Source organism: Elephas maximus, chromosome X, assembly GCF_024166365.1.
Source record: "Elephas maximus indicus isolate mEleMax1 chromosome X, mEleMax1 primary haplotype, whole genome shotgun sequence".
Taxonomy (NCBI): Eukaryota; Metazoa; Chordata; class Mammalia; order Proboscidea; family Elephantidae; genus Elephas; species Elephas maximus.
The window spans coordinates 114,855,423-114,878,735 of NC_064846.1; the positions used below are offsets into that span (position 1 = coordinate 114,855,423).

General features: G+C 39.6%; 1 protein-coding gene across 16 annotated transcripts in view; it reads left to right on the top strand.

Annotated features, from left to right (window-relative positions):
• The window catches only part of HUWE1 (HECT, UBA and WWE domain containing E3 ubiquitin protein ligase 1), a 216,904-nt gene that overhangs the window by 34,008 nt on the left and 159,583 nt on the right, over positions 1-23,313 (top strand). For all 16 annotated transcript variants that reach the window (XM_049872559.1, XM_049872562.1, XM_049872557.1 and 13 more), the window contains 2 exons: positions 13,715-13,783; positions 22,927-23,025. In XM_049872559.1, the coding sequence (XP_049728516.1) occupies positions 13,739-13,783; positions 22,927-23,025 (144 nt within the window). In that variant the 5' untranslated portion in view covers positions 13,715-13,738. The remainder of the gene's footprint in view (positions 1-13,714; positions 13,784-22,926; positions 23,026-23,313) is intronic.

Sequence of the window (23,313 nt, forward strand, 5' to 3'; positions counted from 1 at the left end):
GGTCTTTGATCTTCATCAGTAAGTACTTCAAGTCCTCTTCACTTTCAGCAAGCCGGGTCGTGTCATCTGCATAACACAGGCGGTTAACGCATTTTCCTCCAGTCTTCTTTGTAGAGTCCAGCTTCTTGGATTATTTGCTCAGCATACAGATTGAATAGGTGTGGTGAAAGGGTACAACCCTGATGCACATCTTTCCTAACTTTAATCCATGCAGTATCTTCTTGTTCTGTTTGAATGACTGCCTCTTCATCTGTGTGTAGGTTCTTCACGTTCTTCAGTGTTCTGGAATTCCCATTCTTCTCAATGTAGTACCACCTACAGTCATGTATTTAGAAATTTCCTCCATCAAACCTGTACTTGCCGGCGGGTGTGCTCCCTTACCTCCTCTCTCACCTCTTGGCATCTCTCTCATTTGCTCTTTTTTTCTCACTCCACTCCAGTCTATCCATCCTATCCAATCTGTCTGTCTTATCCATCCATTCATAGATTATTGTTTTTGATTCTATTGTTGCAGGATTAACTATATGTGTGTGTAGTAGTTACCACAGTTGTCTTTATTCCTGCATTCCTCTCAGTGTACTCTCTTGCCTTGGTCGTGACTTCACCCATATTATGTATTGCCTTTTTCATCACCCATATTAACCCCTCTACTAATGTTTCCCTCCCTCCCCCTCCCATGCTTGGTAACCATCAAAGAGTTTTTTCCCTTCTTGTGTGCATACCTTTTATTCTTACTTTATAAAAGTGGTCTCATACAATAGTTGTCTTTTTCCGATTGACTTACTTCACTCTGCATAATGTCCTCCAGGCTCATCCATGTTGTGAGATGTTCCGCGGATTTGTCATTATTCTTTATATAACTGCATAGTGTTCCATTGTGTGTATGCACCACAGTTTGTTAATCTGTTCATCTGTTTTTTGGGCACTTAGGTTTCTTCCACCTTTTTGCTGTTGTGAATAATGCTGCAATGAACTGGATGTGCATATGTCTTTTGTGTCACGGCTCTTATTTCTTTAGGATATATACCTAGGAATGGGATTGATGGACTGTATTGTATTTCAGTTTCTAGCTTTTTGAGGAAGTGCCATACCATTTTCCATAGTGGTTGTACCATTTTACATTCTCACCACCAGTGTATAAGAGTTCCAATCTTCCTACACCCTTGTCAACTTTTGTTATTTTCTGTTTTTTTTTTAATTAGTGTCAGTAATGTCGGGGTGAGATGGTATCTCATTATAGTTTTGAATACAGTTTTTAATTGCTAATGATTGTGAACATTTCTTCATATGTTACCTGTCTGAATGTCTTCTTCAGTAAGATATCTGTTCATATCCTTTGCCCATTTTTTAATTGGGTTGTCTTTTTTGTTGTTGAGATAGTGAAGTTTTCTATAAATTTTAAAGATTAGATCCTTTCAGATATGTTATATCCAAAATTTTTTCCCCAATCTGTAGATTATCTTTTTATATATTTGGAGTAGTCTTTTGTTGAGCATTCATCTTGTTCTGTGTAAGCATTTTTAGTTATGTTTGGTAATCTATTCATTCCATTTATCAGGGCCTCTAGCATTGTCTCTCTGTTTTCCTCCGTGATCTTTATAGTTTTATATTTAGGTCTTTTATCCATTTTGAGTTGGTTTTTGTATATGGTGTGAGATACGGATCCTGTTTCATTTTTCTACAGATAGATAACCAGTTTTGCCAGCACCATTTGTTTAAGAGACTCTCTCTTCCCCATTCAATAACCTTTGTTCTTTGTTGAAGATCAGCTGTCCGTAGGTGTGGGTTTACGTGTGGGTTCTCAACTTCGTTCCATTGGTCAATGTGTCTGTTACTATACCAGCATCAGGCTGTTTTGAGTACCATGGCTCTATAGTATGTTCTGGAGGCCTCCTACTTTGTTCTTATTTTCTAATAAAGTTTTACTTATTCGGGGCCTCTTTTTCTTCCATATTAAGTTGGTGATTAGTTTTTCTATCTTTGACAAGATAGAATAGGGATTGCATTAAAGCTATATATCACTTTGGTTATTATTGACATTTTCACAGTGTTAAGTCTTCCTACCCAGGGGCATGGTATGTTTTTCCATTTATGTAGATCTCTTTTGGTTTCTTGCAGTAGTGTTTTGTAGTTTTCTTTGTCTATATCTTTTACGTCCCTGGTTAGACTTATTCCTAAGTATTTTATCTTTGGAGGGGTTATTGTATCTGGTAATTTTTTCTTGATTTCCCTTTCAGTTTTCTTCGTTGACGTAGAGGAATCCAACTGATTTTTGTATGTTGATCTTCTATCCTGCCAATTTGTTGAATGCTTCAATTAGTTCAATAGCGTTCTTGTGGAGTCCTTCGAATATTCTATGTATAGGATCACATCCGTCATTTGCAAATAGGGATTGGGGTTCCTTCTTCCTTACCTTTTTTTCTTGCTTACTGCTCTTGCTAGGACTTCCAAAACAATGTTGAATAAGAGTAGTGATAAAGGGCATCCTTGTCTAGTTCCTATTCTTAGGGGGAATGCTTTCAGATTCTGTCTCGGTTTAGGATAATTTTGGCTGTTGGTTTTGTATAAGTTACCTTTACAATGTTGAGGAATTTACCTTCTATTCCTATTTTGCTGAGAGGTTTTTTTCTTTTTAAATCAGAAATGGGTATTAGACTTTATCACATGCCTTTTCTGCATCCATTGAGATGATCATGTGATTCATTTCCTTTGTTTTATTTATGCGGTGGATTAGGTTGATTGGTTTCCTAATGTTGAACCAACCTTGCATGCTTGGTATGAATCCCACTTGGTTGTGATGTATTATTTTTTTGATGTGCTGTTGTATTCTGTTGGCTAGAATATTATTGAGAGCTTTTGCATCTATATTTATGGGAGATATTGGTCTGTAGTTTTCCTTATTAGTGGTGTCTTTTTTAGTAGCGGCCTCATGTTGTTGGAGTTTGCATGGGAATTGCATTGTATCTATCGCATCTGGTAGAATACACATTTTTACAATGTTAAGTCTTCCTATCCATGAGCAGGGTATGTTTTTCCAGTTATGTAGGTCTCTTTTGGTTTCTTGCAGTAGTGTCTTGTAGTTTTCTTTGTATAGGTCTTCTACGTCTCTGGTAAGATTTATTGCTAAGTATTTTATCTCCGTGGGGGCTACTGTAAATGGTATTGATTTGGTGATTTCCTCTTCAGTGTTCTTTTTGTTAGGGTAGAGGAATCCAACTGATTTTTTTATGTTTATCTTGTATCCTGATACTCTGCTGAAATCTATTAGTTTCAGTAATTTTCTTGAGGATTCTTTAGTGTTTTCTGTGTATAAGATCATGTCATCTGCAAATAGAGATACTTCTTCCTTACCAACGTGAATACCCTTTATTTCTTTATCCTAATTGCTCTAATGAGGACCTCCTGCACAATGTTGAATAAGAGTGGTGATACAGGGCATCCTTGTCTAGTTCTTCTTCTCAGGGGGAATGCTTTCAGGCTCTTTCCATTTAGGATGATGTTGGCTTTTGGCTTTGTATAAATGTCCTTTATTATGTTGAGGAATTTTCCCTCTATTCCTATTTTGCTGAGAGTTTTTATCATGAATGAGTGTTAAACTTTGTCAAATGGCTTTTCAGAATCAATTGATAAGATCATATATGGTTCTTTTGTTTTATTTATATGATGGATTACATTAATTTTTCTAATGTTGAACCATCCCTGCATACTTGGTAGGAATCCCACTTGGTCATGGTGAATTATGTTTTTAATATGTCGTTGAATTCTATTGGCTAGAATTTCGTTGAGGATTTTTGCATCTAAGTTCATGAGGAATATAGGTCTGTAATTTCCTTTTTTCACGGTGTCTTTACCTGGTTTTCGTATCAGGGATATGCTGGCTTCGTAGAATGAGTTGGGAATATTCCATCCTTTTCTATGCTCTGAAATACCTTTAGTAGTAGTGGTAACTCTTCTCTGAAAGTTTGGTAGAACTCTGCAGTGAAACCGTCTGGGCCAGGGCTTTTTTGTTGTTGTTGTGAGTTGTTTGATTACCTTTTCAACCTCTTTTTTTGTTATGGGTCTATGTAGTTGTTCTGCCTCTGTCTGTGTAAGTTTAGGTGGGTAGTGTATTTCTAGAAATTCATCCATTTCTTCTAGGTTTTCAAATTGTGTAATTTTTTGTAGTAATCTGATATGATTCTTAATTTCAGTTGGGTCTGTTGTAATATCACCTATCTCATTTCTTATTCGGGTTATTTGCTTCCTCTCCTGTTTTGTTTTTGGCCAGTGGTTTATCAATTTTGTTAATTTTTTCAAAGAATCAGGTTTTGGTCTCGTTAACTCTTTCAGTTGTTTTTCTGTTCTCTGTTTCATTTAATTCTGCTCTAATTTTTATTATTTGCTTTCTTCTGGTGCCTGAGGGTTTCTTTTGTTGCTGTCTGTTCAAGTTGTAGGGATAATTCTTGGATTTTGGTCCTTTCTTCTTTTAGTATGTGTGCATTTATTGATATAAATTGACCTCTGAGCACCGCTTTCGCTGTGCCCCAAAGGTTCTGATAGGAGGAAGTGTTTTCGTTATCATAGGATTCTATGAATTTCTTCATTCCATCCTTGATGTCTTCTATAACCCAGTCTTTTTTGAGCAGGGTATTGTTCAGATTCCACGTGTTTGATTTCTTTTCCCTGCTTTTTCTGTTATTGATTTCTGCTTTTATGGCCTTATGGTCAGAGAAGATGTTTTGTAATATTTCAATGTTTTGGATTCTGTTAAGGCTTGCTTTATGACCTAATATGTGGTCTTTTCTAGAGAATGTTCCATGTGCACTAGAAAAGAAGGTATACTTGGCTGCTGTTGGGTGGAGTGTTCTGTATATGCCTATGAGGTCAAGTTGGTTGATTGTGGCCTTTAGATCTTCCGTGTCTTTATTGAGCTGCTTTCTGGGTGTCCTGTCCTTCAGCAAAAGTGGTGTGTTGAAGTCTCGTACTATTATTGTGGAGTTGTCTATCTCACTTTTCAGTGCTGATAGAGTTTGTTTTATGTATCTTGCAGCCCTGTCATTGGGTGCCTAAATATTTAATATGGTTATATCCTCCTAGTATATTGTCCCTTTAGTCACTGTGTAGTGTCCTTATCATTTGTAGTGGATTTAACTTTAAAGTCTGTGTTGTCAGAAATTAATATTGCCACTCCTGCTCTTTTTTTGAGTGTTGTTTACTTGATATATATTTTTTCCATTCTTTGAGTTTGTTTGTGTCTCTGAGTCTATGGTGTGTCTCTTGTAGGCAGCATATAGAGGATAGTATTTTTTTAGTCCATTCTGCCACACTCTCTCTCTTTATCAGTGCATTTAGTCTATTTGCATTCAGCATAATTATGGATAGTTATGAGTTTAGTGCTGTCATTTTGATGTCTTTTGTGTGTGTGTGTTGACAGTTTTCTTTTTCCCACTTTGGTTTTTGTTCTGAGTAGTTTATATATTGTCTTTTGCTTGTATTCATTGTAGCTGATTTTGTTTCTGCTGAGTCTCTATTATTTTCTTGTATTTTATTTTGATGAGTAGGATTGGTAGTCTCCTTTGTGGTTACCTTAATATTTACCCTTATTTTTCTAAGTTAAAACTTAACTTTAATTTCTTTGTATTGCCTTGACTTCCTCTCCCTGTGAAAGATCTATGACTAAATTTCTTAGTCCCTTTTTATGGTTTTAATGTTGTCTTATTTTACATAATGACATTGCTGTTTCCCTGTTTTCAGCATTTTTTAATCTTGATTTATTTTTGTGATTTCTGTATCTGGGTTGATATCTGACATTATTGATTTTCTTACCAGAGAATTCCCGTTAGTATTTCTTGTAGGTTTGGTTTGTGCGAATTCCCTAAACTTCTGTTTATCTGGAAATGTCCTAATTTTGCCTACGTATTTGAGAGACAATTTTGCTGGATATGTGATTCTTGGCTGCGAATTATTTTCCTTCGATGCTTTATATAAGTCATTCCAGTGCCTTCTGGCCTGCATGGTCTCTGCTGAGTAGTCCGAGCTTATTCTTACTGACTCTCCTTTGTAGGTGACTTTTCGTTTATCCCTAGCCACTCTTAAAATTCTCTCTTTATCTTTGGTTTTGGCAAGTTTGGTTATGTTTTGGTGACTTTGTTGTATGTGGGGTAGGATAGATATCTTCTCATTTGTCACGGTATCGGAGGGTTTTCTGCAAACAAATCTTCAGCAATTCTGTCTATATTTTCTGTTACCCGTCCCTGTTCTGTTACTCCAATCACTCGTAAGTTATTTCTCTTGATAGAGCCCCAGATGACTCTTAGGCTTTGTTTTTTTTAAATTCTTATATCTGATTTTTCTTCAAATATATTGGTGCCAAGTGCTTTATCTTCAGTCTCAACATTTCTGCCTTATGCTTGTTCAGTTCTGCTCCTCTGACTTTCTGTTGTGTTGTCTAATTCTGTAATTTTATTGTTAATCTTCTGAATTTGTGATTGCTGCTCTCTGTGGATTCTTGCAGCTTATGAAGTTTTTCATTATGTTCTTAATAACCTTTTTAATTTCTTCAACTGCTTTATCTGTGTGTTCCTTGGCTTCTTCTGTGTATTGCCTGATCTCCTTCCTGATGTCTTGAAGAGTTCTGTATATTAATCTTTTGTATTCTGCATCTGGTAATTCCAAGAATGCACCTTCATCCAGAAGATCCCTTGATTCTTTGTTCTGAGAGTTTGTTGAAGTGATCTTGTTTTGCTTCTTTATGTGATTTGATATTGACTATTGTCTGAGCCATCTATAGGTTATTGTATTAGTTTATGTTTGTTTACTATATCCTAGGTTCTTGCTTTGTTTTGGTACATCCAAATAGGTTACTTGAGTGAGCTAGCTTGATTATTTTCGTCTTTGAAGCTCTAACACCCTGTCACCAGATGGCTAGAGCTGTTACCAGGTATATCAGTCTAGGAGCCCATTCACTTTTCTTGTGTGAATTCAGCTCAGGTGTCCATGTAGTTGTTCATCAAGTGTGTGGTTCAGGCTCTGCCCTACAGTCTTAGAGGGGCAGGGGTGATTGGTGTAGGTACTGGTATCTGGTTGCAGCAAGGGGTCACGTTCTGAACAAGGCAGGGTGCTGACAACCGTCCCCCCAGTATTTGTGAGGAAAGTGCGCCCCTGTTCCCTAGAGTGCACAATGGTGTGCATTTTGCAGATGCACCTTGGGCACCTGATGCTTTTGTTTGTAAGGACTAGGAAGTACCAGTTATCCTTGGACCCCTGTCACAGGTGGCTGGGTGACCTGAGTCAAGCTGCCAGTCCTTAGGCCCCTTCTGTACGTATGTAAGGACCCTGTTTTAAATGGCAAAGCGGTGTCAAACATCTAATACCCACCTCTCCACCGCACAGCTTAAACAGTTGCAGTCTGCCAGCAAGGGCCTAATCTCCTGAAAATAGGCCTACAAAGGTCCATGCAGGGAGGAAATGTATTCAAAGTCCAAGTGGCTTGGACAGGAGCTGCTGTTGTCCTGAGCTCCCTGGGTTACTGGAGCTTGCAGATTATCTTTGCCCCAATTGTGAATTTATTCCTTCTCCAAGGCCGGGAGAATGGTTCAGTGTGGACAACAGGTCCTATCACCCAGCCCCAACCCAGTGCTGTCGAGTCAATTCCGACTCATAGCTACCCTATAGGACAGAGTAGATCTGCCCCATAGAGTTTCCAAGGAGCGCCTGGCGAATTTGAACTGCTGACCCTTTGGTTAGCAGCCTTGGCACTTAACCACTATGCCACCAGGGTTTTGCAGGCCTAGGGAAATGGACAGCCACTGAAGCCAGCTTGGGGGCTGGGAGTTTGGTAAAATATACGCAAGTACTTACCTTTTGCTGAGAGCGCCATTCTTCTCTGGTTCCAGCGGTGTGAGTGTGCTGTGCAACTGGCTTTTTCTCCCTGAGGAAACTGCGGCCCGAAGGCTACCAACAGCCTCCCTGCAGCAGGGCTCCTGGGAATAGTGCCTGAGGGTTCCCAGTGATTCAGGTCTGGCAACTCCCCTCTGCTTCTGAACCGTCTCTCCCTCCCCCTGCCACTCAGTCTGTTTTCTAGCTTTGCCTTTGATGTACAGGGCTTCTGGCTTTTCATAAATATAATCACTTCAGTTGTTTTTTCGGGTCTTTGTTGTAAGAGGGTTCACCAGAAGCGTCTGACTGCTCCACCATCTGGGCCCACATCCCCTGAACACTGCTTTTGTTGGGTCCCAAAGGATTTGGTATAATGTGTTTTTATTCTCATTTGATTCTAGGAATTTTTAAATTTCACCCATGATTTCTTCTGTTACCCAGTAGTTTTTAAACAAGGTGGTATTTAGTTTCCATTTATTAGATTTTTTTCCCCTTGTTTTCCTGTTGTTGGATTCTCCTTTTATAGTGTTATGATCAAAGAAGATGCTTTGTATTATTTTGATGTTTTTGAATTGGTTGAGGCTTGCTTTGTGGCCTGAAAGTGGCCTATTCTGGAGAATGATCCATGAGCATTGGAGAAGAACGTGTACTTTGCTGCTTTTGGGTGATGTGGTCTGTATGTCTGTGAGGTCGAGTTAGTTGATTGTGGTATTTAGATCTTCTGTGTCTTTCATGAGTTTCTTTCTAGTTCTGTCCTTCACTGAGAATGGTGTGTTAAAGTCTCTTAGTATTATTGTGGAAGTGTCTGTTTCACTTTTAAGCGCTGTTAGAGTTCATTTTAAATATTTCGTAGCTCTGTCATTGGGTGTGTATATATTATGGTTATGTCCTCTTGGTGGATAGATCCTTTAATCATTACATAAAAGTCTTTTTTTTAAGTGGATTTTGCTTTAAAATCTATTTTGTTAGGGATTAATATTTCCACTCCTGCTCTTTTTTGTTTATTGTTTGCTTGATATATATCTTTTCCATTAAGTTTTAGTTTATTTATATCTTTGTGTCTAAGGTATGTCTCTTGGAAAAAGCATAGTGATGGGTCATGTTTTTTTAATCCATTCTGCCATTCTCCATCTCTTTACTGGTGCATTTAGGCCAGTTACATTCAGTGTGATTATAGATAGGTACAGGTTTATTGCTGTCATTTTCTTATGCTTTTTTTGTGTGTGTGTGTAGTGTTGATGGCGTCTTCATTCCACTTTATTTTTTGTGATGAGTTTTTTTTTTTAATTGTAGCTTGTCTTTTTATTTCCTTTTTGGCTTTGTGTGTACTGAATCTCTATGATTTTCTTCTTTTATATTTTGATGAGTAGGTTCATTGACTTTCTTTGTGGTTACCCTGAAATTTATCCTCCTAAGTTTAAAGCAGTAATTTATTTCTTGATATCACCTTGACTTCTGCTCCATATGTTAGTTCTAAATCTAAGTTCTGTCTTCGGTTTTGGAAAGTTTGATTTTGGTATGTCTTGGTGTTCTTCTGTTGGGATCTATCGTGTATGGTATTCATTGTGCTTCTCGTATGGTTATCTTCTTGTCTTTCATGATGTTAGGGAAGTTTTGTGTCAGCAAATTTTTCAACAATTCTGTCTGAGCTTTTTGTTTATTCCTTCCCTTCTGGGATTCTGATCACGTGTAAGTTATTCCTCTTGATGGTGTCCCACATAACTCTTAGGCTTTCTTCATTTTTCTTTTTTTTTTTTCCTTTGAACAGATTAGTGTTACGGGATTGGTCTTCTATTCCACTGATGCTGTCTTCCATTGTTTCAGTTCTACTTCTGTGACTTTCAATTGAGTTGTCAGTTTCTGCAATTTTGTTGTTAAGTTTCTGGATTTCTAGTTGCCATTCCTGTATCATTTCCAATTGTCTATTTTCTCATTTTGTTCTTGTATTGTTTTCCTGAATTTGTCTACTGTTTTGTCTGTGTTTTCCTGGATTCCTTTGAGGACCCTATACATAAGCCTTTTGAATTCCTTATCAGGAAGCTCCGTTACTTTTCTTCAGGAAAGATTTCTGGGTTTGTATTATGATTACTTGCTGGGGCCATCTTGCCCTGCTTCTTTAGGTGGCTTGCTGTTGTCTCTGGACATTAAGGGATTTTTGTATTTATTTTTTATTTGTATAATTGTTTGCTGGGTCCTGTTTTGTTTCATTTGGGTGATTCCTGGCAGGCGTGACTGGAGTGGTGCTCTGGTCGCTGGACTGGCTGTGCTGGAGCACTCCTTACCTGTTTTTGGGTGAAGTGGTGGGTGGGTGTGGGAGCGCAGGTCTCTGTTTACTGATCTTGTGGGGCAGCTGATCGTGGGTTCATTGGGCTTTAGCCTTCATCTGTCTTCGGTTTGGTGGCTTAGGAGCAGGGAATGGTGCTCTCGGTGCAGGTGGAGCAGCTGATGTGGGTGTGGTGGGTAAGTGGGGGTGTGCTCATCACCTCTTTGTCGTTGGGGGGCTGTGGGTGGTAGAGGAGAGGCGGTGGGCAGACGTTCATACAGTTGCTCTACCTCCACCTTCTTCTGGGCAGGGGGAGGGAGGAAGGAACAGCAGACAGGTGTTGGCTCAGTCTCGCTGTATCTGTCAGTGGCAGGAAGAGGGAGGAAACTGCAGCAGGTAAGTATGTGCACACTCTTATTCTGCCCTGCGCTGGGCAGAGGCAGGAGGAAAGGGCCTGGGGGGAGATGTGCATATAGTCATAGCTTCTCTGTCCCTTGCTGGGCGGGTTCAGGGATGGAGTTGAGCCTGGTGTATGTGTGCACAGTGATGTTGCTTCCTGTCAGTTAGGTGAGGGAGGGAGGAAGGGTTGCAGTCATGGCTCTTCCGCCCCTCCCTCAGTGGGTTAAGGGATGGAGTTGTGCCTCGCGGACATGCACTCAGAGATATTTGTGCAGGACGGGGGAAGCAGGAGGGAGAAGTGGGTGAACTTTCTCGCTGTCCTGCTGCTGCTGTGCTCCACAAGGCCCTTGGGGAGAAGTAGATAGTGGATGTGCACATGCACAGGGGTGTGCCTATCCTCACTCATTGGGTCGGCAAGGGGTGGTGGCGGATGGGGTTGGATGGGGTAGGGGGAAAAAGGATAGGCTTGTGTTACGGTCTTCCAGTCAGGCAAGGCGGCTGGGGTACGGGACCCTCTGCCACCTCTGATCAGGAGGATGGGTTGAGGGGGAGTACATTCCTCTGGCTAGGGTATGTGTGTGTTAGGGCATCTTGTATCCGCTGCAGCCAGTAAGCAGGACTTGTCCTTTCTCGAGTGCAAGGAAGGGGGGCCACCGGGGACCAGTTGGGTAGGAGAGCTCCCACTGTCACTCTGCAGGTCCACCGCCTCGTGCACGCCACTCATCCCTGTGGTCAAGGGCCGCCACTCCTAAGTATCTCAGGTTCTGGATCTGGCACTCTCCCTGTCTCTGCTTCTTTCCATGTGTGTTTATAGAGGTTCTCTGTTCCTTTTGGGCAAGTTGTGAAATTCCCTTGCTGTTTTCTTCACCCAAGGTCACTACTGGCTTTGTCTTAAGTTAACTATGGTGGGCCGGGATGGCTGGCTGAGCTCTTCCGTTCTGTGTCACTCCTCTTTCACTTCTTTCCTTATTACTTCCATTTGGTGTCTGGTTCAGTTCTTAGACTTTCTTTTTAGATGTTCAGGGTTCCCGGATTGTTATTGGCTTCTGTTTTGCTTGTTTTTTTTTTTTTTTGGATCTTTGGTGTGACTAAGCCACCATCTTAGCTCTGCCCCCTCACATTTCAAGGCAAAAAAACTAACATTGATATGTTGACCTCCTTGCATGAATCACGAATGTTCTTACTAGCATCTATAATGGTGAAGTCTTCCTGGAAAGTTTTCAGTTTACTTTGTCCAGGTCCATCAGAGGAATCACTATCTGTGGCAGCTATAGCCTTATGAAATGTACTTCTTAAATAATAAGGTTGAAAATCAAAATTAATCCTTGATTCATGGGCTGCAGAATGGATGTTGTGTTAGTAGGCATGAAAACAAAATTAATCTCCATGTACATCTCCGTTGGAGCTCTTGGGTGACCAGGTGCATTGTCAGTGAGCAGTAATTTTTGAAAGGGATCTTTTCTTCTGAGCAGTAGGTCTCAACAGTGGGCTTAAAATATTCAGTACATCATGTTGTGAAAAGACACGCTGTCATCCAGGCTTTGTTGTTCCATTTATAGAGCATAGGCAGAGTAGATAATTCTTAAGGGCTATAGTATTTTTAGAATGGTAAATTACCATTGGCTTCAACTGCATTAGCCCCTAACAACAGAGTCAGCCTGTACACTGAAGTTTTGAAGCCAGGCATTGACTTCTCTCTAGCTATGAAAGTCCTAGATGGCATCTAATACAAGGCGATTTTGTCAACGTTAAAAATCTGTTGTTTAGTGTAGCCATCTTTACTGATTATCTCAGCTAGACCTTCTGGGTAACCTGCTACAGCTTCCACATCAGCTCTTGCTGCTTCACCTTGCACTTTTATGTTTTGGAGATGGCTTCTTTCCTTAAACTTCATGAACCAACCTCTTCTAGCTTCAGGCTTTTCTTCTGCAGCTTCCTCACCCCTCTCAGACTTCATAGAATTGAAGAGAGTTGGGGCCTTGCTGTGGATTAGGCTTTGGCTTAAGGGAATGTTGTTGCTGGTTTGATCTTCTATCTAGACCACTAAAACTTTCTCCATATCAGCAAATAAGACCGTTTTGGTTTCTTATCATTCATGTGTTCACTGGAGTAGAACTACTTAATTTCCTTCAAGATCTTTTCCTTTGCATTTGCAACTCGGCTAACTATTTGGCGCAAGAGGCCTAGCTTTTGGCCTATCTCGGCTTTCAACATGCCTTCCTCACTAAGCTTAATCATTTCTAGCTTTTGATTTAAAGTGAGAGACCTGTGATTCTTCCTTTAACTTGAACACTCAGAGGCCATTGTAGGGTTATTAACTGGCCTAATTTCAATATTGTCCTCTCTCAGGAGATAGGTGCAAAGAGAGGGAGGGAGAGAGACGGAATGGCTAGTTAGTGGAGCAGTCCGAACACATACAACATTTATTTAGTTCACCGTCTTATATGGGCATGGTTAATGGTGCCCCAAAAACAATTAACAAAAACAAGTAACATCAAAGATCACTGATCACAGATCACCATAACATATGTAATAAAGTTTGGAATGTTAAGAGAATTACAAAGTGTGACACAGAGACACAAAGAGAGTACATACTGCTGGAAAAATGGCGTCGATAGACTTGTTTGACACAGGGTTGCCACGAACCTTCAATGCCATAAACCTTCAATTTGTAAAAAAAAAAAAAAAACACAATTTATCTACTTTGTGTATTTGGTCCTTTTTGATTTTTCACTGTTACCAATGGTCATGCGATACGGATTCTTGCGGTTATAGGTTTGTGTACATTGTTACAATTTTGCCTGGATAAATCCCTAGAAGTGGAATTGCTAACTTTTCTAGAAAACTACAGTGCTATGATGAATTTTTCCATCCTGAGGTGTTTTATAAAAACACTGAACTCATTTGTTTTCAGTTAAGAATTTGTATTGTTTGTTTAAAAGGGGTAGGGGCATTGTAATTTTGGCTTAATTTGGTAGTGGGCTTGTGCAACATACGCATATGCGCCAGTTATCTTAACAGATTCTGTACCCTTTCCTGCCTCAAAGCTGTGCCTCTTGAATTGGCATGGCATCATATCTTTAGAGTTTTTACTTTAAGCATTTTTTGTACTTTTCACTCTATATTGTCTATGTCAGAGCATGTAGAGATAAAAAATTGTAATTTTAAGTTTTTCTTTTGGGATTCTCTTTTCAGATCATAAAGCAGAAAATCGAAAACATGAAAGTAGACAGAACTAAACTGAAAAAGACACCTACTGAGGCTGTAAGTATCCAGAATTTTGTTCCACCAGTCTTAATTTCAGAAATGATTCTTGTGATCAGTTCAACCATACTGATCTTCCAAATACACCATTTCTCATATATACAAAGTACAGTAAAACAGCAACTTGTCTTCAAACAGTCAAATTTTCTCTTGAACTTCCCTTGATTAAGAAAGTGAATGCCGATGGAAGGTGAACAACTAAACCATGGAAAGTGAACCCTAAACAGTTCTTTGTAGGTATCTGTACCCGAAGTAGACTCTCAGGCTGCTATTCCTATGGATAAATGGCAGTAAGGTATAATAAAAAGAGCAGATGTGGTATCAAATTCTTACCATAGTTGTGGGGCTTTTCTCAGTTTTCTTTTCTAGAAAATGGAAGGGGTAACATCTTTCTTACCAATTTTTTTTTGTGAGGTCAGTGATTTACATTTATTACTAATTCTTAATCATACAATTCAGCTTAACCTGGACATTGTTTATTGCCTGGCCATGTCAGTCAGTGTTAACAGTAGAGATCCCAGATTCCATCCAATATTCCATCAGCTAGATTGACTGTGTTCTGAGGTTAAGGGACATTATTGTTGCATTTTTATTCCAACTCATGGTGACCCCGTGTATTTAAGAGTAACACTGTGCTCCATAGGGTTTTCAATGACTGAGTTTTTGGAAGCTGGTTGCCGGGGCTTCTTCCAAGGCACCCCTGAGTGGACTCAAACTTCAACATTTCAGTTAGCAGACGAGCATATTAGCTGTTTGTACCAGCCAGGGACTAATCCAGGAACATGTTGTTGTTAGTTGGTACCCCATGTGTGCAGAGTAGAACTGCTCCATATGGTTTTCAAGGCTATGACTTTTCAGACACAGATTGCTAGGCCTGTCTTCTGAGGTGCCTCTGGGTGGGTTCGAACCTGCCAACCTTTTGGTTAGTAGTTAGTGCTTAACTGTTTGTGCCAATCAGCTGCTTTCCAGGAACACAGGCCTGTGGCTTCAAGCAAAGCACTAACATTCCCAGTAATGAGCCTGAGAGGTATTGTCTTCCCATACCTTTGCAGCATTACGGATTATCTTTTAAATTTTTGTTAATTTAATACTTGAAAAAACATTAAAAATAATTAGCTGAGAAAAAAATATTTCACTGTCCTAATTTTCATTGCATTAATACATATATTTTTCAAGTTTATTGGCCTTCTATCACTTGTTTGCTTGTGCCCTACTTTTTGCTATTGCAGTGTCACCGTGTTTCTTATTGACTGCCAGACATACTAAGTATATTCATTTTTCATATCTATTGCAGATACTTTCATTTTCATTTTTTTATTATACTTTTTTTAGATGAAGGTTTACAGAAAAACTATTTTCTCATCAAACAGTTAGTACACATATTGTTCTGTGACATTAATTAACAGCCCCACGACATGTCAACACTCTCCCTTCTCAACCCTGGGTTCCAGCTTTCCTGTTTCCTCCTGCCTTCCAGTCCCTGCCCCAGGGCTGGTGCACGTCCCTTTAGTCTTGTTTCGTTCCATGGGCCAGTTCAATCTTTGGCTGAAGGGTGAACCTCAGGAGTGACCTCATTACTGATTTTTATTTTTGATGTATTTTCACATCTAGAAGTTTTGAGTTATGTAGTCAGGTATCTTTAGAAAATGAAGAGCAAGAAGAAAACTTCCAATGGAAAGATGTTCCATGTTCATGGATTGGAAGAGTTAATACTGTTAAAGATGTCAATACTTCCCAAAGCGATCTATAGATTCAGTGCAATCCTGATCAAAATCCCAACAGCCTTCTTTACAGAAATGGAAAAACCAACCCTCAACTTTATATGGAATGGCAAAAGGCTCCAAATAGCTAAAGTAATATTCAAAGAGAAGAACAAAGTATAACTCACACTTCCTTGATTTTAAAATATATTCTACAGCTACAGTAATCAAAACAGCCTGGTACTGGTATAACAGTAGACACAAAAACCAATGGAATAGAACTGAGAGTCCAGAAATAAACCCTCACATGTATGGTCAACTGATTTTTCACAAGGTGCTAAGTCCATTTGATGGGAATAGAAGAGTCTCTAAAATAAATGGTGTTGGGAAAATTGGATTTCACACGCAGAAAAAGCAAACAGGATCCATGCCCCCCACCCTACACAAGTAGATTAAGGTCCTAAGTATGCAAATCAAATGTATACAATTCTTAGAAGAAAATACAGGGCCTAGCTTTAAACAATGGATTATCTAATAAAATGACAAAAGCACAAACAGCAAAAATTTCTATGAGACCTCACAGAAATTAAAAACTGTTGTTTATCAAAAGACTTTACCAAAAAAGTAAAAAGACAAGCTAACATTTCACCAAAGAGGACATTTAGGTGGCTGCGAAACACATGAAAAGATGCTCAGCGTCATTAGTCATGAGAGAAATGCTAATCAAAACCACAATGAGATACCATCTCACTCCCACTAGGATGGCTAAGATAAAAAAAAAAGGCAGAAAAAAACGTTGGTGAGGATGTGGAATAATTGGAACCCTTACTCGTTGCTAGCAGGAATACAGAGTGGTACAGCTGTTATGGAAAATAGTGTGACAGTTCCTCAAAAAAACTGAAAATAGAACTCCTGTGTGACCCAGCAATTCCACTCCTAGGTGTATACCCAAAAAACTCAAGACTCAGAGACTTGTACACCAGTGTTCATTGCCGCGCTATTCACAGTAGCCAAAAGGTGGAAACAACCTAAATGACCATCAACAGATGAATGGATAAACAAAATATTGTACATACATACAATGGAATACTACTCAACCAGTAGGAGAAATGAAGTCTTGATGCATGCTTCAGTATGGATGGAGCTTGAATTATGCTGAGTGAAATAAGTCAATCACAAAAGGACAAATATGGTATGACCTCACTTATATAAAAAGACAAGAAAAGGTAAATATATAGAGACCGAAGTTGATTAGTGGTTACCAAGGGAGGGAAGGAGGGCAAAAGAGGTGGATTATTGCTTATGAAGTACTGAGTTCAGTTTAGGGTGATAGAAAAATTGCATTGAATAAGGGTACGTGTAAAAACAACTTGGGGGCGGTGTCTGACCTCTAACTTCACCACGGGGGTGGAGAACTAAGACCAGCAGCCCAAGGCTGAGTCCTATGAGGCCTCCTCTCTCCACCATGTTTACCAGTTCTGACACCAACTGTCCCTCCCACAACACTCTATACTTTTCTGCTGGATTCGATAATTTATTGCAGTGGCCACACTGGACTCAGACCATACTCACGATTATGGGATTTATTGGGGAATTAACAGATTACGATCAGGCTCAGGAACACTCAAGGGTATAGTTCTTCCATCAGGTCAGCCTCTTCCCAGCTGTGCTTGCAGGCACTACAATATATGACACTGCAGTAGGGGGACGTACAGCAAGTTATTGTAAGTGCTATTAATAAGTTGTACACCTGTAAAAAGTTGTGTGATAGATATATTTACAATGACAATAACAAAAAAATAGCAGCTGCTGAGGCTACTTATGTTCAAGCAAACACCTTATGAGATTTGGTTCCTGGGTTTAGAGGTTTAGGGTCACAGTTTAATGGGACATTTAAGTGTAATTGGCTCAGTAACGTGTTTAGTGATTCTGTTCTCTGCCTCCTAGCTGGTTGTGTAGTTCCTGGGGTCTTTAAAGCTTGCACGCAGCCATCAAAGATACAATTTCTCTCCCTTCTTTTGGAGCAACAGTGGAAGAAAGAGTTAGGAATAGAAGGAGGAAATAGAATGTGTGGCTAATTGCCTCCATGAACAACTGCCTCCTTTGCCATGATACTAGAACAACTGAATGGTGCCCGGCTACCATTACTGAACATTTTGATCAAAGATTCCGTAGATGAATCCTGATCAAAAGGGGGAAAATCCAGAACAGAATATCAAATTCTCATGGACTTCAGACTCTCAGGAGCCTTGGAGGCTGAATGAACCCCTAAAAAGCTGTAATGGACCAGTATCGGCCGTTTTGAATTGGACAGTCATATGGTCTACTATGCCAGGAATGACAAATTGAAGAGAAGTGGCATCACATTAATCATCAGAAAGAACATTTCACCATCTATTCTGAAGTACAATGCTGTCAGTGATAGGATAATACCCATACGCCTACAATGAAGAACAGTTAATACGACTGTTATTCAAATATATGCACCAACCACTAATGCCAAAGATGAGGAAATTGAAGATTTTTAAAGTGTTGAAAAGCAGAGATGTCAGTTTGAGGACTAAGGTGTGCCTGACCCAAGCCATGATATTTTCAGTTGCCTCATATGAATGCAAAAGTTGGACAAGGGATAAGAAAAACTGAAGAATTGATGCTTTGAGTTCTGGTGTTGGCAAAGAATATTGAGTATACCACGGACTGCCAGAAGAATGAACAAGTCTGTCATGGAAGAAGTACAGCCAGAGTGCTCCATGGAAGCGAGGATGGGGAGACTTTGTCTCACGTACTTTGGACATACTATCAGGAGGGTCCAGTCCCTGGAGACAGACATTATGCTTGTTAAGGTAGAGGGTCAGTGAAAAACAGGAAGACTCTCAACAAGATAGATTGACACAGTGGCTGCAACAGTGGGCTCAAACATAACAATTGCGAGGATGGCACAGGACTGAGCAGTGTTTTGTTCTGTTGTACATAGGGGTCGCTATGAGTTGGAAGTGACTTGACAGCACCTAACAACAGTAAAAAAAAAAGTCTCTTTTGAGCTTTATACTCTTCTAAGAACTGTATATGGGATCAAATTGACAACAGCAACTTGAAAGATTAGACAGGAACCTTAAGGGGCAGCAAGTTTATGTTAATGGGTGAGTAACAACTCAGAAAAGGAGGATGAGAATGTTTGCACAACTTGAAGAATGTAATTGGTGTCACTGAATTATACATGTAGAAACTGTTGAACTGGTATATTCAAATAAAATTAAAAAACAAAAAAGTTGCCTAAAATACTACACAAATTCAAACAGTGGCATCACTGTGAAAATCCTACTGATAAGAGAATAGAGAACCCAGAAATAGATCCTAGTGTACATATGTACAAGAACTTAATATACGATAATAGAGGAATTATAAGTTGGTGGGGAAGGACAGTATTAGTTAATAACAGTGGCTACAGTAATAGTTTGACTTTCAAAGGGTAGGGAGGCTGTTATGTATTGAAATCTATATGAATTAACAGTCAAATGTTTAAAGAAGAAATAAATTACGGGAGAAATAAAAGAAAATATAGGTGAATATTTACATGGTTTTAGGTGGGGATGGCCCTTTCAAGCATTAAAGCAAAGGAAAAAATCCGTAATGGAAAAGATTATTAAATTATATATGAAAATGTCAAATACTATATTCAAAATAAAAAAGTACATGGTAAGCAGGAGGAAATATTTGTAACTTGATGCAGTTAATATTTTTAGTATCTAAATCAGTAGGAGAGATGACCATCCTAATGACAAAATGGCATAGGACATTTCACAAAAGAACAGAGCCAGTAAACTTCCAGAAAGATTCAGCCAGAATGCTTCTTAGAAGCGAGGATGGTGAAAATTTATCTCACTTACTTTGCTCATGTTATCAGGAGATACCCTGGAAGAGGACATCATGCTTGGTAAAATAGACGATCAGAGAAAGGAAGACCTTCAAGGAGATGGATTGACACAGTGCCTGCAACAATGAGCTAAAACATAGAAATGATTGTGAGAATGTCACAGGACCGGGCAATGTTTCATGCTGATATGGTAACATAGATAGGGTCACTATGAGAGGGTACCTATCATCAACAACTACAAATTACTTAGGATAAACTCCTAGAAGTGGAATTTTTAGGATCATTGACTATGTATATTTTTAAATGCTTGAGGGTGCCTCTTTGCCTTCACAGCATATGAGAATGCCCAGTTCCCCACACTGGTCAGTACTAAAAAAAAAACAAAAAAACTAGATAATATATACATATATATATTTTATTAACTTTTATTGAGCTTCAAGTGAACGTTTACAAATCAAGTCAGTCTGTCACATATAAGTTTACATACATCTTACTCCGTACTCCCACTTGCTCTCCCCCTAATGAGTCAGCCCATCCAGTCTCTCCTTTTGTGACAATTTTGCCAGCTTCCCACTCTCTATATCCTCCCATCCTCCCTCCAGGCAGGAGATGCCAACACAATCTCAAGTGTCCACCTGATACAATTAGCTCACTCTTCATCAGCATCTCTCTCCCACCCACTGTCCAGTCCCTTTCATGTCTGTTGAGTTGTCTTCGGGGATGGTTCCTGTCCTGTGCCAACAGAAGGTCTGGGGAGCATGGCCGCCGGGATTCCTCTAGTCTCAGTCAGACCATTAAGTCTGGTCTTTTTATGAGAATTTGGGGTCTGCATCCCACTGATCTCCTGCTCCCTCAGGGGTTCTCTGTTGTGCTCCCTGTCAGGGCAGTCATCGATTGTGGCCGGGCACCATCTAGTTCTTCTGGTCTCAGGATGATATAGGTCTCTGGTTCATGTGGCCCTTTCTGTCTCTTGGGCTCTTAGTTGTCGTGTGACCTTGGTGTTCTTCCTTCTCCTTTGCTCCAGGTGGGTTGAGACCAATTGATGCATCTTAGATGGCCGCTTGTTAGCATTTAAGACCCCAGACGCCACATTTGAAAGTGGGATGCAGAATGTTTTCATAATAGAATTATTTTGCCAATTGACTTAGAAGTCCCCTTAAACCATGTTCCCCAAACCCCCGCCCTTGCTCCGCTGACCTTTGAAACCTTCATTTTATCCTGGAAACTTCTTTACTTTTGGTCCAGTCCAATTGAGCTGACCTTCCATGTATTGAGTGTTGTCTTTCCCTTCACCTAAAGCAGTTCTTATCTACTGATTGATCAATATAAAACCCTCTCCCACCCTCCCTCCCTCCCCCCCTCGTAACCACAAAAGTATGTGTTCTTCTCAGGTTTACTATTTCTCAAGATCTTATAATAGTGGTCTTATACAATATTTGTCCTTTTGCCTCTGACTCATTTCGCTCAGCATAATGCCTTCCAGGTTCCTCCATGTTATGAAATGTTTCACAGATTCGCCACTGTTCTTTATCGATGCGTAGTATTCCATTGTGTGAATATACCACAATTTATTTACCCATTCATCCGTTGATGGACACCTTGGTAGCTTCCAGCTTTTTGCTATTGTAAACAGAGCTGCAGTAAACATGGGTGTGCATATACTAGATAATATTTTTAAGAAAGGCTATTATTATTGATCGCTTTGTGTATCAGCAGCTGTGCCAAGGATTTTTTCCTCTAGGTTTAATATGTTTATTGGAACATATTAATACAAATCCTGGGAATTGGTATACAGCTGTTGAACTGGCAGATACTTACTATGAGTAAGGAAAAGCACAGTTTCTGTTTATGTAGCAGAGACAAGACAATAAAGGCATACTGTTGTCCCTGCTATATTTTCCGATAAATTGCAAGGTTCAGAGGGACCTTGATAGTCTTGATAAAACAAAGAACATCACACTGATGCGTTAAATTGATGACATTGTGCTAACTGGACCTAGTAAGCAAGCACTTCAGATGCCTTAGACATATGTGGGCTAGAGAGTCAGGGATAACCCTGTGAAAGTTTGAGGGCCTGACACATCAGGAAAGTTTCTACGGTCCCAAAGATCTTGGGAATGTTGGGATATGCCTCCTAAAGTAAGATAAGTTGCTGTACCTTGCGCCACACAACATGAAGAAAGGGGAGCAATGTATGGTGTGCCTCTTTGGATTTTAGAGCCAACATGTGTCACATTTGAGCATTTTGCTTTGACCTGTTTAATGAGTAACTGCTAAAGCTTACAGTGTTAGTGAGGTTTAGATCTAGAAAAGGTTCTGTGAGAGGTCTAGGCTATGATGCAAGTTGCCCTACCACTTGGGCATTATGACCTACTAGACCCAAGTGTCTTACTTAGGTGTCAACCAAAGATGCTACATGGTGCTTCTGGTAAGCCCCATTAGGATAATCACAGTTAAGACCCCTAGAGTTTTGGTCATGCTGTACTCTGCCAACAACTGTCCTGTATTCAAAAATACAGCTCTTGGCTTACTGCTAGACCTTGGTAAAGACTGAATGTCTGATTATGGGACACCAAGCAATTATAGGACCTAAATATTCACCATGAACTCGGTGTTATCTAACGCACAGAATCATAAAATTGGATTTGCATAGCTGCCCTCCATTAGAAACTGAAGTGGTATATATGATACTAGGCCCCAAGTAGGTCCAGAAAACCTTTGTAAAATGTATGAGCAGGTAGTTTAGACTCCCATGGTATCTGATTCTACTGCTTTACTATCTCTCCCTCAACCTGTTCTCATGGCTTCAAGGGGAGGAGGAAAAAGTACAGTCCTGGTTTATGGAAGGGTTTTGTGTCATTGATTTTACATATATTTAATTGCCATAGAAATATGAGGTAGATATTAACAAGGCTTATTCTACAGGGGAAAAGTGTTCTGGGGCTTAGCTTAAAGAAAACCATGTATCTTTTTTTTTAAGCTCATATTCCATGTTTTGTTCTTGGTGTTGAAAATACATTTTTCCCAGTTTAAGTCTCACAACAGCATTGTTAGATATATAGGGTGTTGTTACTTCCTTTTGCAGAAAAGGATACTTAAGATTCAAAGAGGCAGCATACTGAGTACCTTATTTCAAAGCCTGTGCTGTTTGTAATAGTATGTTGCCTCTTCATATTTAAGCTCCCATTTTGTGGGATAAGTAGTTTATGTGTGTTTCGTAAACAGAGATGTGGTTCACATCTCTGAGGGAGCTATTAGCTCTATTTTCCTGGTAAGAAAACTGGCTGAGAGGTTGGGCTTACTCATGATAAAATAGCTTATTAGTAAGCATAAAGCTAAAAACTGAGCCTAAAATTGTTTGATTTCAAATCCAGGCCTATTGCCAGGATACCATACTGTTTTTACAGACTTAAAGAGCAAGTGTAATCACTTCTCCTAGCCATCCATTGGTAGAAGGCTTCTCTGTCCCAGCCCCCATTACTTGCCCTTGCTTCTTTTCCCATTCTCCCTCTTTATGCCTGTTTCATAGCCCAGAACACCCTTTGTGAATACCTTTTTGTTTTTCCCAGCCTGCAGACTGCAGAGCCTTAATAGACAAACTCAAAGCTTGTAATGATGAGCAACTTCTCTTGGAACTACAACAGATCAAAACATGGAACATTGGAAAGGTACGTGAACCCTCATTAGAGGGTGGTCAGAGAAATTAAGACCTATTAGAATTACTAATTTCTCCTATAACTCCGTTCCCAAAAGACAGAACTCACCAGACTAGTACAGCATTTTGTATGCTATGATATGGAAAGAGAAACCACACTGGGGTAGACTCATTCAGTAGTGACTTAATACGTATCTTGTATATACCTGGCACACATCTAGACCAATGACTTTTAGCCTGTGAATGGTTGCCAAGGAAGTTTTGAAAGAATAAAAATAAGAAAGGAAAATTATGCCCGCTG